The following is a 14,591-nucleotide window of genomic DNA, read 5'->3' as shown; positions in this document are numbered from 1 at the left end:
GGCCTATGTGATCTTTTTTTTAAGGCTTCATGGAAATCAAGCTCCTCTCACTGGTCATTTGATCGTCAAATGATTTAAGACACAACATAGAAATCAAAAACTTTATTACAAAAATAAGTTACACTCACCTCCATTTTACAGTATAAAACAATTTATTTGCAGGAATGCAAAAATGTTGTTGGCCACCAACAATAGTTTAAAACTGCTAACATCTTTTTTTTTTCTCATAAGGTGGTTATGATTTCAATGAGGGAGTTAACTGTATAGAAAACCGGAAATGGATCAGCACAGTTTCCTTGTAGGTATACCTGGAAATAGAATGTTCTCTGCAGCATCCCTTATACCAAGATGTTGATGATCCCACACCAAAACCATAACTTTGGACACATGCTCTGTCTGGGCAATATGGCCACAAGTAGCTTGAACATATTCTGTTAGTCAGTGGTTTAGGAGATGGACAAGGGACCCGTCCGGTGTTAATATGTTTGAAGATGGTTCCATATAAAAACAAATCCACCGGATTGACAGTGGCACAAAAGGGACACTGCAGGGCTTTTATTTTTTTGTTATCGGTTAAAATCAGAGGCAGTCTGATGCCCATGACATTGAAGCCTTTACAAAAGTAACATTTTATCCAAAAAAAAGAAAAGAAAAAAAAAACAAGAAAAAAAAACTATACAAACAGTAACTACATACTCTGAAGAAGCAAGGCAGCTAATTCAGTTTAAAATAGGATAAAAGCAGAGCTTGTTCTGACTCATCTCATGAGATTGTTTTGCATGCCCAGTTTGACTGTTTGCAGTGTCAGAGCCGCAGCGAAAATGACTATATTACATTAAGTACATTGTTTGTGTGCTACAGCTCTTGTGCATATTTTTTTTTATGAGAACAAGCCCTGCTTTCATCAATATAGTTTCCCTATTTACAGTACAGGCCGGGTAGTTTAGTCCTCTGTACTGAGGTAGTCAACCAACCCTTTAAAGACAAGTTCTGAAAAGAACCACTTTCCTGGAATGCCTGACTTATCCATGCCAGGTGGGTGCACCCTAAATAAAAACCTGCAAATGTTCTCTTTCAAACATCCACATCAAAACGATTAACATGGATATTCCAACATTAAAAGTTGCGATTAGCACAAAAATATACAATAGCATCAAGCTCCTTCGAGCCACTTCAAACCTAAGAAACTTAAAAAGTGCAAATTCATCAATAATTATTTAAAAATGGCATGTTCGGGGACAGGGGATGGGGGGAGATTGTTAGGGCAATAAATTCGAACCCTGCATCAGGGCAAGCTACAGGGGCACAAGGGGCGAAAGAGGCTTAGGCGAATACAATAATCGTGCGGTCATCTTTTTTAAAAGGTGGCAGTTTCTTTTAAAACAAAAACAAAACAAGGGGAAAAGGGGAGATGCTTCTTCTGTAAGGCTGGAATATCATTGGACCTTTTTTTGTCACGCTCTTTTTTTCTTTTTTGTTGTTTTAACATCCTTTGCAGCTCATGGTGTAACCCCACACATCAAGTCAGTATCCGCTGTGAGTGACAGGTCAGGACCGGCCTCGGCCCCGCTTCCCTGCTAGACCAATCAGAAATGAAGACAAATTCAGTTTATGGAACTAGAGCTTTGACAATCCGACAGAATTGCTCATTCTTCACTATGTGACTAATTTCAAAAATCACACAAATAAAAACATAACTACCTCTGCTTGTTCCAGGGACGCCCCGCTGGGAGAAGGCCAATCTTCCCCTGGGTGTGATGCCGCCACGGGCCCTCGTCTGGGTAATCCCGCCGCGGACACCGCCCCTTGCTCCTCGGCCTCTCACAGAGCCCTGGAAATCGTCGTAGCTGTAGAAGGGGTCGTCATAGCCGCCCCTGTAGTTGTGGTAGTCGTAACCATAGTAATCGTAATAGTCTTCGTAGCTGTAGTATTCCGGAGGGTAAGAGTAGCCTCCGCGCCCGCCTCTACCACGGCCTCTCGTGGGCGGAGGCATGTGGGGAGGCGCATAGTAATAGTATTCATCATACCTGGGAAACAAAACAAAATGTCTAAAGAAAAGACGTTTAACTCATTCACTCCCATCCATTTTCACTCCCTGATGTTTTACTGGATTTTGACTGATTTTGCAAGGCCCACAGAATATTGTGTTCTGTTGCCGACCAAAAGAAAGATTAGTCTCTTCTTTCATCAGGAAAAAAGTATATTTATATCTGTTTCCATTTTGCAGCAATTAGCATTTGAACATAGCTAAGTTTCATCATTATGGCCCTGGTTGATCTCTTATACTCTGCTGCCACCTGCTGGGCGGTTTTGTAATTACTACCAATTTTTCATATGTTCACTGCATGTTAAGAGGCTGCATCAAAGCCTTCTGTATGCTCTCGCATAAAAAAAACATTAAATATGTATTCGGAACACTAAACATTTAGCATTTAGAACGCATTTATACGTTTTTGGGAGCAAAAGAGTTAGAAGATCTGCTTTTAAAATCTCTTACATTTGTGTTTTGGCCGCTTGTCTCTGCGCTTTGCGCTCTTTCCTCTTCTGGTCAGGAGGCTTGGCAAAGACGATCTCAATATGTTCTCCTTCCAGATCTTTTCCATTGAGATCAGCGAGAGCCTGTGAAAATGTTCCACAGTTAAAATTGGTTCCCAATGCATGCACAACCAATACCTCACGCTGACTTATTGCAGTACCTTGACAGCACCATCTCTTTCCTCAAAGTGAACGAATGCGTAGTCTTTCAATTTCTTCACACGCTCCAATTTGCCAAACTGACTAAACGCCTTTTCAAGAATCTCTTCAGTTACAGAGCTAGCTAGGTTCCTCACGAACAACACTTTCACCTGTGAACAGAAGCAAAGTTTAACATGACAGATCTGTGCTAGCATAGACCAGAAACTGCTGGGCAATTACACCTCAAGCTTTACCTTGGCCATGACTTCTGGGTCGGGGTCCTCGATGGGATCGGCCCACTCCACAGTGACCACGTTGCCCCAGACCTTCACCTTGCCGCTCATCAGACGCCGGCGGGCCTGAGCCGCCGTCTTGTGGTCTTCATATTCCAAGAAGCAAAAGCCGCGGTTCTTCTTCTTGTCGTCAGGTTGGTGGTACAATATGACATCATTTAAACCCTCTGTGGAGCAGAAGAAGCAGAAAGGGAACAAAACCGAAGATTAAATTATCATCTCTGGTGATAAATTACTACAAACGTAAATGTGAGCAGGATAAAATATATATCTATATTTTTTAAATAAAATGATCTAAGAGGTTCAGTTTTACACTACTGCAAACAACAATAGTGGTTTTTTATATAGTTATTGTAAAATAAATGAAATAGAAAAGGTAAGAATTCACCTGTGACTTTTGCAAATTCTTCAACAATCTGCTCTTTTGTTTTACTCTTGGGGATGGAGCCAACAAACAGTCGATTATTGGCCACTGAGATGCACACGCCAATTAGTTTGCCGGGTCGGATTTCATTATTGTTGCACTGCAGCGCAACGACGAACACAAAAGAGACGGGGAAAAAAAAGAATGTCAGTGTAAAGGGTACATATGTTTTGATATTTCTATCAGACATGTTTCTGCCGTGTTGTTGGAAGGGGGGGGTATAACATTTCTGATATTTTGTGTGGACCCTAGCAAAACAGATAACTTGCTGTCTTCACCGTTAAACCCTCTTCCTCACTCAATCTTTGGATTGCAGGAGAAAGAACGTACCAGTTTGACAGCCTGCTGTGCCGCCTCTTTGGTGCAGAAAGTGACAAAGGCGTAGCCTCTGTTCAGGCCACTAAGGGGATCCATCATCAGGCGCAGGTCCCAGATAGGGCCAGCTTTCTCAAACAAAGGAACCAGCTCATCCTCAAACAGGTCTCTGGGGATTTTCCCAACAAATATCTGCCAAAAGAGGAACATTTGCATGCAAGTGTCTTTATTTTACAATGAACTTAAGCCATGATATATAAATAATTTTGACTTTAGGTATCCAATCAGCTCTTAGCGGTAAACCATCATCGTAACCAAGGTTACTATTGATACATGTAAACTGTCATCATGTGGACACCAAACCAACTTGAATCATAAATGTTTCTTAAGCATGGGTTCAGACCGACACGGAATGTCACGTCGCCCCACGTGCTTTTGTTTGCAAAGGTGACTACATGAGATTGCTTCAAGCGTAGGGAACAGAGGGGTGTGTGTGTGTGGATGTTGAACATTGCTAGTCAATAATAGTAGCCGATGGTTGTGTAGACTGCCGAATGTCATTTTGGTTCACGGTTTAGCTGTAAACAAGCCAATCTACTCACCAGACACCAGTCGCCTTTTTGGCTCGGTTGTACACCTCCCAGTGGCAGAGGCCGCAATATTGTCCCACATTGTTTATAAATTTCACCACACTGTTGTGTGCGTGTTTTTTTTTTTTTTTTTTTAAACTACATTTGGCTGTGTGTCTGGTCTGTCTGTGCTGTGTCTGCATGTAACATAGTAAGTACATTTGACGCCAAAATGAGTGAAGGAGCAAAAGTTTCGCCTGGCACGCAAATTGCATTAACTATATATGCAAACGTGCCGCCATAAACGCACAGCTCGCGTTCGGTCTGACTGCAGCATTAACCTACAGCAGAACATCCAAATTTCAAAATTCAGCACTTACCTATAGCGCAATAAGTTTCATTTTTGGTTCATTATACTTTTGTTGTTCTCCCATCTTTGGGACTAACAACAAAACCACAAAAATTCTTGGGGGGAAAAGCAAACCATTTGGAAGTGTTTAACTTTGAAGGTTCCATTGTATCAAACTAAATATCATCGCTATACAACTTGTGATTGCATCAATAGCCTGCAAATATATGAAATGACTTTCCATACTTCTGTCCCAACAGTCGGCTGTGCCCCTGAGTGAGCTGATTCAGGTGGTGGACCGCCATACTTCCTCTGGCCTGTAGTGACATCAAGTGTGTAGCCAGTCCTCTCCAGCAATGCCTGACAATAGTTACAATGATGTCAGAAAATATCAAGCCTTCAAAACTATACTTGACGGTTAATTACTATTACGTTTTTTTTTTTTTCCTTACTCTGAACCATTCTCACTTTAATGCACTTTTTAAATTAGTTCTCACTTTGATTTTGGCTTCATCTGGTCCTTTGTTGGTGTCTGACACTTTGGTCCCTTGTTTCTCTCTTTGCCTGTATGTCTTCATCACGCCACAAAGAAAGGCACTTTTGTTCTGAAAGACATAGGGGGAAAATGTGAAGAAGAAAAAAGCACTTAGAAATTGACATACAGTCGATGAGGCAATGGCAAATATGAGATGATGATGATGTTTGTACGGATGTAAATTGCCAATTCCCATTGAGTCATTTTGTTTTATTTTTTTGCACATCGAACCTGCTGAGACTGACTCGACAAGGTCCCTGCTGGTTGCAGTCAAGTATCTATCTATTTTGTTGAAAAATTAATGCATATCAATTCCACATAGTCAACATAGTTCTAATTAATGGTATTATTATATTGTGCACAACCCTATTTTGAAGACATGCATAAAAATTATACTTGCTGATTACATACCTGAACATGTGAGAGGTCGCTGTCCTTGAATTGCAAGAGGACTTGGAGAGCACCTTCGTCGTTGAATTCTTTCAGAGCCTCAATTGCTCGATCATCCAAGTCACTGTGTGACACCAATCCTGCAGTAGTGGTGGAGTAAACACACGCACAGGCAAAGAGTTGAGTAACAAACTTTAACATATTCCAAAATTCAGGTCATTATACACATAAAATACAGAATGATATAACCTGTTTAGGGGTTACAACAGGTCTAACATAATGAGAGCTGTGTTCAGTCGCTGCACCTTATTTTCCAACTAACATGATATTGCAGAATTAAATCACACCAGATGTGACTGTGCAACGCTATTAACCAACTATGAGTTTCTAATGAGCTTCTGTGCATTAAACCTAAGCAGCCAAACGGACAGTTGTTGTCATCATTTCTGCCCTCGGCTCATCTGGGTTTAAAAAAAAACAAAAAAAAACTAAAAAACAAAAGAGAGCGAGAGAAGAACTAGACTGGTACTTGTTGGGATGTGACTGAACAAACAAGCCCCTTAAAAAATATTGACAAACTTTCTCATAATACAAACTAATCTACAAATGCTCCAATGACAAAGACATTGTGGTAAAGTGCGTGAGAGACTGGATAGGTTCGAAGATACCCACGGTGAGGGGACAACTCTGTTGACCTCACACCAGTGGTCTAGCAACCATATAGGGAATGCAAATGCTGCCAGCGTTTACACTTTCACTGCTGTGATGTGTAATTTAACATTATGTAGCACTGCAGTACCCATTTTGGTAGGAACCACAAAAAGTTGCTTCGGGATCCCAATTCCCCCACTCAAAACGGTAATGAAGTGACAGTACATGCAAAGAGATTTATTGACAAGAGTTGCATATTGGGATATGCAAATGTGTTAACTGTGCCTTACCTGCTATGTAAATTTCATCTAGTTTTTCAGCAACTTTCTGTGGTAAACCAGCTTCTAATAAAGTCTGGAAGTGCTCAGAATGGGTAACTGCAGCAGAGGTGTCCATTGGTTCTTCTGGACCATTTCCATTAATATGTTCTGTGGCCATGTCCCCAGAAATCTGTGTAAATGCAATGAGCCAAATTAATCCTGGTGCAATGGCATTGTTTGGGATGCGTTTAGGATAGTGAAAAGTCTCAAACTTTACAGGCAGATCATTTCATATTTGTCGTTTCTCTGTGAAATACATTTGTCAATAGCAGAGGGAAAGGGTGCTAAATTTATGATAGCTGTGTGGTCTCCAGTCAACTATACATTTACGACAATCCAAATTTATACCGTATCAAGTAACCTGCATGGGCATTCGACACAGGCTGAATATTGGGTGCAAAACAAGACAACTCGCATACCTAATTCTCCACAGCTATCAATAACATCTTGTAAAACATGGCTGCATGTCGGTGTGACAAAGCTCTGCCAAGTCCACATGTTAGGACTAAGTGATTCTAGTGCAGAAAGCTCGCCTGCTTTGGTCTCCAAATTACATGTTAGCTTACCTTCTGAGTGCTGACTTAAGCACAGACTACATAGCTGATACACGTGTTCCATCACAGAGTGCTCCACTTTCCAGTGTTTGCCACTTATATGTAAAGAATGCACCTTTGAGCATTAGGATTCATGCCATCCTTTGATTACTAGTACATTGGTGCTATAATTCAACTTTCTGGGAGCTTTTGCTTCTTCTGACAGTCTAAACTTAGGTAGGCCAAACACTCTGCTCACATTGCAGCACTCGGCAATGTAGTTTCTGCAAACTGCTGGGTGCACTTTATTAGGTTAATATCACATTTAACTCGCATTACTTTTGTCGTCTACCAATTCTAAATTGGACTGTCGAATGAGATCTCGCCTTTAAGTGATTCTCATGCTGTCATGTTGGTAAGCACGTGCTTCTAAAAAAATGTGCACGTCCCTACTGCGTCAAATTTGAGGTTAAAAATTCCAAAGAATAATACAAATTCGTAGCCTACGCCTCAAAACGTCAAACTTGGATTAGTTCGACGCGTGTAGAAGTTGTTTAGTTAGGAGTGTGCCTCGTGCACGTTGGTCGGGCTGGTGGGCTACTTTGCAGGGCTAATGCTAATCTATCTAGCCGTGGATTTATTGGACAATAACACAGCGCGCTTGTGTAGACTTCGAGATTGCATCTCTACTTCGTACTTAAAAATGACAATCCGTCTCCTACACCCATCGGCCTAGCAATATCTGGCAATAGTCAGTTAGCTTCGGTTAGCATGTGATGACAATGAGCGTGTCAATTCTATGATCTGTCAAAATAGGCTAGCTTACGCTAGCATGCTAATTCGAACGGAATTTCAGTGAGGCCATTGTTAGGACGGCAACGGTCGGCACGGATTTCACTCGCTCAGAAAATATCCGAGTACAATTGAATCGTATTGTTAGAAGCATGGTGAGCTAAGGATTTAGCGTGCTAGGTGCGTGGTCTGCCAACGTGCCGCCACATAGGAAGAGTCCATTTTCAAAAAGCCGGTCCGGAGAACTCGTTCCCAGCCACCACCAGTTTCCACATTGTTTGAAACAGCAGCGCACGAGTCGGACTTTTCACACACAAACCGAGCAACGGTAACGCGTCCAAACAGTAGCAATCGCCCTACCTGCCGCTGGATCACCACCGTGTACGGTGTAGGGTAATTTGGAAGATAGAGGTTATGTTTGAAAGACGGAAAAAGTGGAAAACTCCCGGCACGGGTCCGGCCTCAGTCATTCACTCTTGATGATGTAAAATGGCTGCCACGTTCACGCCTCGAGTTTTGTCTCGTCGATGGGGTTTCTTGGAGAGCTGTGCACGGGCTCTGCCTTGGAAGCGTTTGTACAGTAGAGTAGACTACTAGACCAGGGAGGCTCTCAGGCTACACATATAAGCCGTCCACTGTGGCACTTGATTTTTACACATCAAAGATACTTACTACACGCTACTTATGCGCTTGTTCATCTTAAACCTACCACTTACTTTACTAACCATGCCTCTATGGATAACAACAACAAATATAGAAACAACTGTTAAAACAGTAAATATTATCAACTGAGTAGGTTGCTAATGATAATTTAACGACTTGCTACCTGGCTTGGTTAATTAAATAAATCAAATAAACACTTTATTATAAATATGCTACTCTGGCTATTAAATATTAAGCAGGATTGGGACTGTTCTAGGCCACTGTAAATACTGTAGGTTCCCCTTTCTCCCACACTGTGTCACTCTTCTCATCGCTTTCACGCAATTCTACATGGACAAAAGAATTAGGGTGCATGCCAAGAAAATCAATTGGATTGTTTGAGCAGATGCAGCTAGTTTGCACTAGTCTATTTGCACATATGGTGGAGAATGGTTGGGTATTTGATTGTTTTCACCTAAAGAAACAAATGTTTTTTCATTGATTTTTTTTATTATTTTTTTGCATTTTGACAATAAACATCTTCATGTAAGGATCAAAGAGCTATCTACCAATGTGACTTTTTTCATTTGCTCATTGCTATTTTTCAAAGTTTCTTAGCTTCAAAGTATGTGACTTCTGTCCTTCAATATAGCACAATCAACACCCCATTACAGATTTATGTAAGAGAAAAAGCAATGCATGCTCTACAAGTAGTTCTTTCTATGCATATTTCTCTATGTATTCAGGCTACAAAAATTCTTGTTTAGTATAAATTGTTCACCTCAATACAACCCATACATTTCCTTCCATACGTGTAAAGCATGAATCAGAATTTTGATACATTAATACAAGCAGTACCTTTAAAAAATATATATAGCTGCAGCAATCGCACACAAAATTCTGACATGCTGTTCCAAAGAGCTGTGTATAAATGTTGCAATACATAAACTCCAAATAAATCTATTTGTGTCAATATGAGTCGTCCTCCTTCTTTTTAATTGAATTAAAAGCCATGGGGATTTATTACCAGAACAACCAAGCATGTGGGACGAGGGTACTTTAGTAACTAGAAACAAAATACATTCATATTAATCCTTGACATTTCAGATACCGGGGGAGGGCAGATTTTGGCCTCTCAAAGACTATCAGGTTGCTGTCTGTTTATTCACAAGTTCCTCAACCCTACCATGTTCCATGTTTTAAAGAACCAAAACACTGAAACACTACCAAAAACACAACTATAGGCCACAGTTGTTGTTTCTTTTTGCTAATCATTGTTTCCAGTTTTAATTTTATTTTCGACCTGAAATGCACCACTTTGATACATGTTAGGACAATGACGTGTTTTTAGTTATTTTTGCTTTCAACACCAGCACACTGGATTTGAAATCAGTGAAGATATCATTAAATTGTAGACTTACTTTCTGATGGATAATTTACATGGCTACTTTGTACTGTTTGGATTAAGGCATTACATCCACTTTCTGGATCCGACATGACATATGAATACATTTTTAATACATGGATGAAAAGGCTTTGCATTCAAAGACTGATATAAAGCACCAAATTGTCAGCTTCCTCTTTGACGACTCTTTGAAAAGGCCTTCACTGCAGTCACACTTGCTGCCTTCATGTTTGGATTCAGTAAGTGAAATTCATGTTATATTGATTTGAAATAAGGAGACTTCGATGACCATGGAAGAATATTCCATTTCCTTTTCTTCAATGATGGTACAGGATGATTTCCTTGGTTGCAAATTAATTCACATCATCTCTAGCTGTCCCTCAACTCAAGCAACAAGCGTCTTGTGACATTTTCCGAAAGGCTTCTTTACTTATATTTACAGATCGCAACAATCAAGACTATCTACAGTCATAATACATCATGAGAAGTGGTACAGGCAAATTTAAAATCAGCTGCAAGCTCAAATCTAATAATTAAAGTGAAGTGCCTTTTTTTTAATCAAGATGCTAGCTTTGTTCTGCAGCAAACAATCAAAAGTTGAAAAGTGAATAATAATGAATATTCTTAGCTTGATTTTTATGTGACGTCTTCAGAGGAGGTTGTTCCTGATTCTTATTCTTCCTGAAGAAGAATTTCCTTTATCCCTTCCTTCTTATTCTTCTTCAAGTATTTCCCTATCTGAAGTACATGTCATTTAAGAGAGCAACATTTCCTTGTCTGTGTGACATATACCTCATTTACACTCCCCCCAGTCTGCTATAGGCTATGTCATTTAACTCCCCCCAATTCCTGCCTTATGCTGTTCTGTTTCTGCTGGATATTATTGTAAACAAAACAATAAAACACTAAACAATTGTAAAAATAATTAAACACTATTTCTCTAACAAGCACAGACACACAAAATTCTTATCACCCTCATTCTTATAATGAATTGGTGTCTAAATTAAAAACTAATTTAAAAAAAACAACTCAGTGTCCAAATGCTCTGGATTTAGAGTAACTCTATATCATTTACAACTGTTATGAGACTTTTAAAATAGAATTTAATTGAATTGAGTACTATAATTGAGAAATAATACAATTCAGACCATCTCCTTATTGTGAAATTATAATTAAAAACATCCATTAGCAACTAACAAAGGCCTTTATTCCAACGATCATCATGGGGAAAAAAAGGAGGTGGTTGACATTCCATGATTGGTCTGATCTTTCTATGCTTTTAAGGGATTATTAAAGAGGTCATCATGCACAGTTAGAGAGATGATAGATAAGGTTGTCAGGTTTCACTTAATCCAGGAAGTGATGGAAAACAAGCGCTCAGGTATAAAACAGCTTGAGAAGGACACGTCTTTCTCAGAAAGTCAACCTGAGCAGACACTCCAAAGGGAATATTTCAACTCTGAGAAAGGTAGTATAACATCTTGCATGTTGTTCAAGAATGCAATAGACTCAACTCACCTGTGATCCTGAACAGGACAGACAGTAGATTGTTTCATTTTTAAAACATGTATTTGTCTTTGTGCGTTTAGGCAGCTCCTGCAACCATAATGGGATCTGTGAAATCAGTTGGACCACTTCTTCTTTTATTGACGTACCTTCTCTACATGGCCAATCCTTATCCCGACTCGGACTTTTCACACAGTGGGTTGTAACTTGCTTCTTTCAAAAAACAAAAAACAAAAAAAAACCCGACAGATTGTACCTTCTGTGTTTGGACTGATTGCAAAAAAACACTTAACCACGCTTTCGGACGCTGATTACATTTCTGTTTAGTAGGATGTGAGGAGTGCACGTTGAAAATGAGCAAAGTTTTCTCACGGGACCAGCCCATCTATCAGTGTAAGGGCTGCTGCTTCTCCAGAGCTTACCCGACACCTCTCCGGACCAAGAAGATAATGATGAACCCGAAGAATATCACCTCAGAGGCATCGTGCTGCGTTGCGAGTAGAAGCCATAAGGTAATAAACTATGAAAGTGGGAACTTGCATTTGAAAAAGTCGGCCCGCGGCGAGATTTGGCCCGTCAAATCATTTTATGTGGCCCGTAAAGTAAGATCATGTTTGTCAAGTTCATGTTTCTTGCTAAAATATCAAAATTGCAAAATGTCAACATTTATAGTATATCGCGAGCATGTTTTAAAATAAATTTAGTTTCTTCTGTAGAAACACGCTATTCTCGGCGTTTTCGGATGTGGATACAGGGACCACACACTCAGCCAATATTTAGACAACTAAAAACTTTTTACATTGAATGAATTGATGGAGTTTAGCCACCTTAAAATAATGTATTAATTAAAGTCCATCATGAAATTTTACCAATTAACATGCAAATCTTATTTTATTTTTTTAAATGGAAAGTGAATACAAATTAAGAGGAACAGATATTTTTAATATAGAACAAAACAAAAAGAACAATGTATTTCAACTCAAGGTGTCAGTTTGTGGAATAATCTGGATTGTAAAACCAAATCATCTCAGTCTATCTGTATTTTTTAAAATGTATAAAAAAAAAAAAAAAAAGACAAAAACAAAAAAACACACAATTACTGGGGAAAAAATATGTATAGAACAAAAATATATATAACACAAGGTCATGCTGTTGAATTATTTTATAGAATTGTTACATTAAAAGGGTATTTACTGCTTGCTGTCATTCATTTTGCGTTTATATTTTGTTATGTGTTTTTAAGGGGCAGATATCACAAGTTTTACTTCTTTTGGTCCCCTTTCATTTCTTTTTTTTTTTCAAGAGTGAAATAAAATTTGAATTGAATTGAATAGTTGAACAAATATTTAATTTACTTGAATTTCCGTGTTTTTTTTTTGTTTTGTTTTTTTGTTTTTCATCCAACAGGTACATGTGAAAAATATTCTGTCGGGAAACCCCACTCTTACGTTGAGAAACCACACAGAGTGCGAGTGTGGCACCTGCATATATCACAAGATCTGACTGACGGGAAAGGCGATGGAGCTGAGGGAGCCAGTGCTGCTCTACAACTTTGTGTTTTGTCTTCAATGTACACAAGCATTACTCTATTTAGGAAGGCATGCTATAGTGCTGCCAAGTCATATTTTGTTTCTTTGTCTGTGACGTGCCCATGTATCCAAACAATGTGAACTCACATTTTGTGTTTTATTGGTGTGTAGGTAACATTGATCAATATTTTAGTGTGTTATTTGTAGTGATTCTGTTCGTCAGATAAATGTGAAAAGAATAAATGAAATCTGGACAATAAAAAAAAAAGTGACTTTGTTTTGGTTCAAAATGGTTATGCAGGCTGAAGGTAATATAAGGTTAAGTCATATTTTTTTTTACATTCCCACATATGTTATTGTGATTTTTATTCTCCACACTTTTTTGCCGCCTAACTACTCCCACATAATACTTCTGATTTACATTGCTCAAATTACAACTAGCTTCAAAAATTCACGCCTCACGGGGTATATATATCGTCTGATTCCACATTACTTACAGTATTTGCACAATTTAATGTTTAATGTCAACTTTTCCCCGTTCATTTTCAATGGGACAGTCATTGAACTTTTTCTATCACTTTCCAAGCCCACTTCCATATATATAACTTATAATCATTACCAGGTGTTTGATACTGCTCGGTGGCACAGTTGGTAAAGCGCATTGGCCAGTAACCAGGTTAGAATTTCATAATTTATCTCTCATTTGCTTTCAGCATTCCCACGCAATTTCTCCAGAAATTGCACTTAGTCTAGTTAAAAAATAATATTTATTATTATTATTAACAGTTGGGCTACTTAAGTGTACTCTCAGTAACCAATAAAGTTGATGGTCCAATAAAGTGGTCTGACTATTGGTTAATCTAACCAAGAACTCTAAATCAATAACTAGATTGGCATGTCCTCCCCATGCCTGCGTGGGTTTTCTCCGGGTACTCCGGTCTCCTCCCACATTCCAAAGAAGTGCATGTCAGGTTAATTGGGCGCTCCTAATTGTCCCTAGGTGTGCTTGTGTGTGTGGATGGTTGTCCGTCTCCGAGTACCCTGCGATTGGCTGCCAACCAATTCAGGGTGTACCCTGCCTGCTGCTCATAGCCAGCTGGGATAGGCTCCAACACCCACCACGACCCTTGTGAGGAGCAAGCGGCCCAGTCACTCCGCACATTGACTGCATCATTAAGCCAACCGAAGTTTATATATACTGCACAAATTCTACCGTTTCATCTGAAATTTCCTTTGTTCTCTGTTCCTTCCATCTTTAAAAAGACATTACAGACACACTTATATGCCAAAACAAAAAAGAGTAACTTTACTGTATGCACTTCTGAAACTGCTTCTGGTTCAACTCCTTCTCAGTTGGTTATTCATGCATTGGCTGCAAATGATGAATAGCCTATTATTGCTTAACTGACTATTACCTTTTTCTCATAAATTGATTAGGATTCAATTACTAGTTTGGTCCATAGTAAGTCAGATCTTTGCAAATGTTTTGTTGTAAAACAAGCGCTAATCAGTCTGCTTTCATGAAAGCGTGCATAGCACATACGTAATAAACGTTTGTACCATCATTGCGTCATGTAGGAGTTTGTAGGCTACCGTAATGTTGAATGAAAGCGGTTCCTCACCTCTGCTCTTTAGGTCGTGGCCGCTTTGTTTACATTCTAT

The 14,591-nt window shown here is 39.3% G+C and overlaps 2 protein-coding genes across 6 annotated transcripts; one reads left to right on the top strand and one right to left on the bottom strand.

Annotated features, from left to right (window-relative positions):
- Window positions 1-87: 87 nt before the first annotated feature.
- Window positions 88-14,574, bottom strand: LOC144032245 (heterogeneous nuclear ribonucleoprotein Q). 5 transcript variants are annotated; one of them, XM_077539978.1, is made up of 12 exons: window positions 14,552-14,574; window positions 6,493-6,652; window positions 5,573-5,691; window positions 5,124-5,231; window positions 4,873-4,986; window positions 3,724-3,900; window positions 3,358-3,493; window positions 2,931-3,136; window positions 2,697-2,846; window positions 2,498-2,619; window positions 1,702-2,027; window positions 88-1,577 (listed from the first exon to the last, which is right to left on the bottom strand). In XM_077539978.1, exons 2-12 carry the CDS (start codon window positions 6,638-6,640, stop codon window positions 1,549-1,551), a joined length of 1,635 nt encoding a protein of 544 aa, XP_077396104.1. In that variant the 5' UTR covers window positions 6,641-6,652; window positions 14,552-14,574; the 3' UTR covers window positions 88-1,548. The 5 variants fall into 5 exon arrangements, with proteins under 5 accessions (XP_077396104.1, XP_077396103.1, XP_077396101.1 ...); XM_077539977.1 differs by lacking the exon at window positions 14,552-14,574 and adding an exon at window positions 10,524-10,547; XM_077539975.1 differs by lacking the exon at window positions 14,552-14,574 and adding an exon at window positions 8,208-8,481.
- Window positions 11,240-13,214, top strand: cga (glycoprotein hormones, alpha polypeptide). The gene is made up of 4 exons (XM_077539980.1): window positions 11,240-11,362; window positions 11,484-11,595; window positions 11,728-11,912; window positions 12,808-13,214. The coding sequence occupies exons 2-4, from the start codon at window positions 11,502-11,504 to the stop codon at window positions 12,901-12,903; spliced, it is 375 nt and encodes a 124-aa protein (XP_077396106.1). The 5' UTR covers window positions 11,240-11,362; window positions 11,484-11,501; the 3' UTR covers window positions 12,904-13,214.
- Window positions 14,575-14,591: the final 17 nt, after the last annotated feature.

The sequence above is a fragment of the Festucalex cinctus genome, chromosome 12, assembly GCF_051991245.1.
Source record: "Festucalex cinctus isolate MCC-2025b chromosome 12, RoL_Fcin_1.0, whole genome shotgun sequence".
Lineage (NCBI taxonomy): Eukaryota > Metazoa > Chordata > Actinopteri > Syngnathiformes > Syngnathidae > Festucalex > Festucalex cinctus.
The sequence above is the reverse complement of the archived record's forward strand: the minus strand, read 5'-3'. Positions and strand labels throughout refer to the sequence as shown.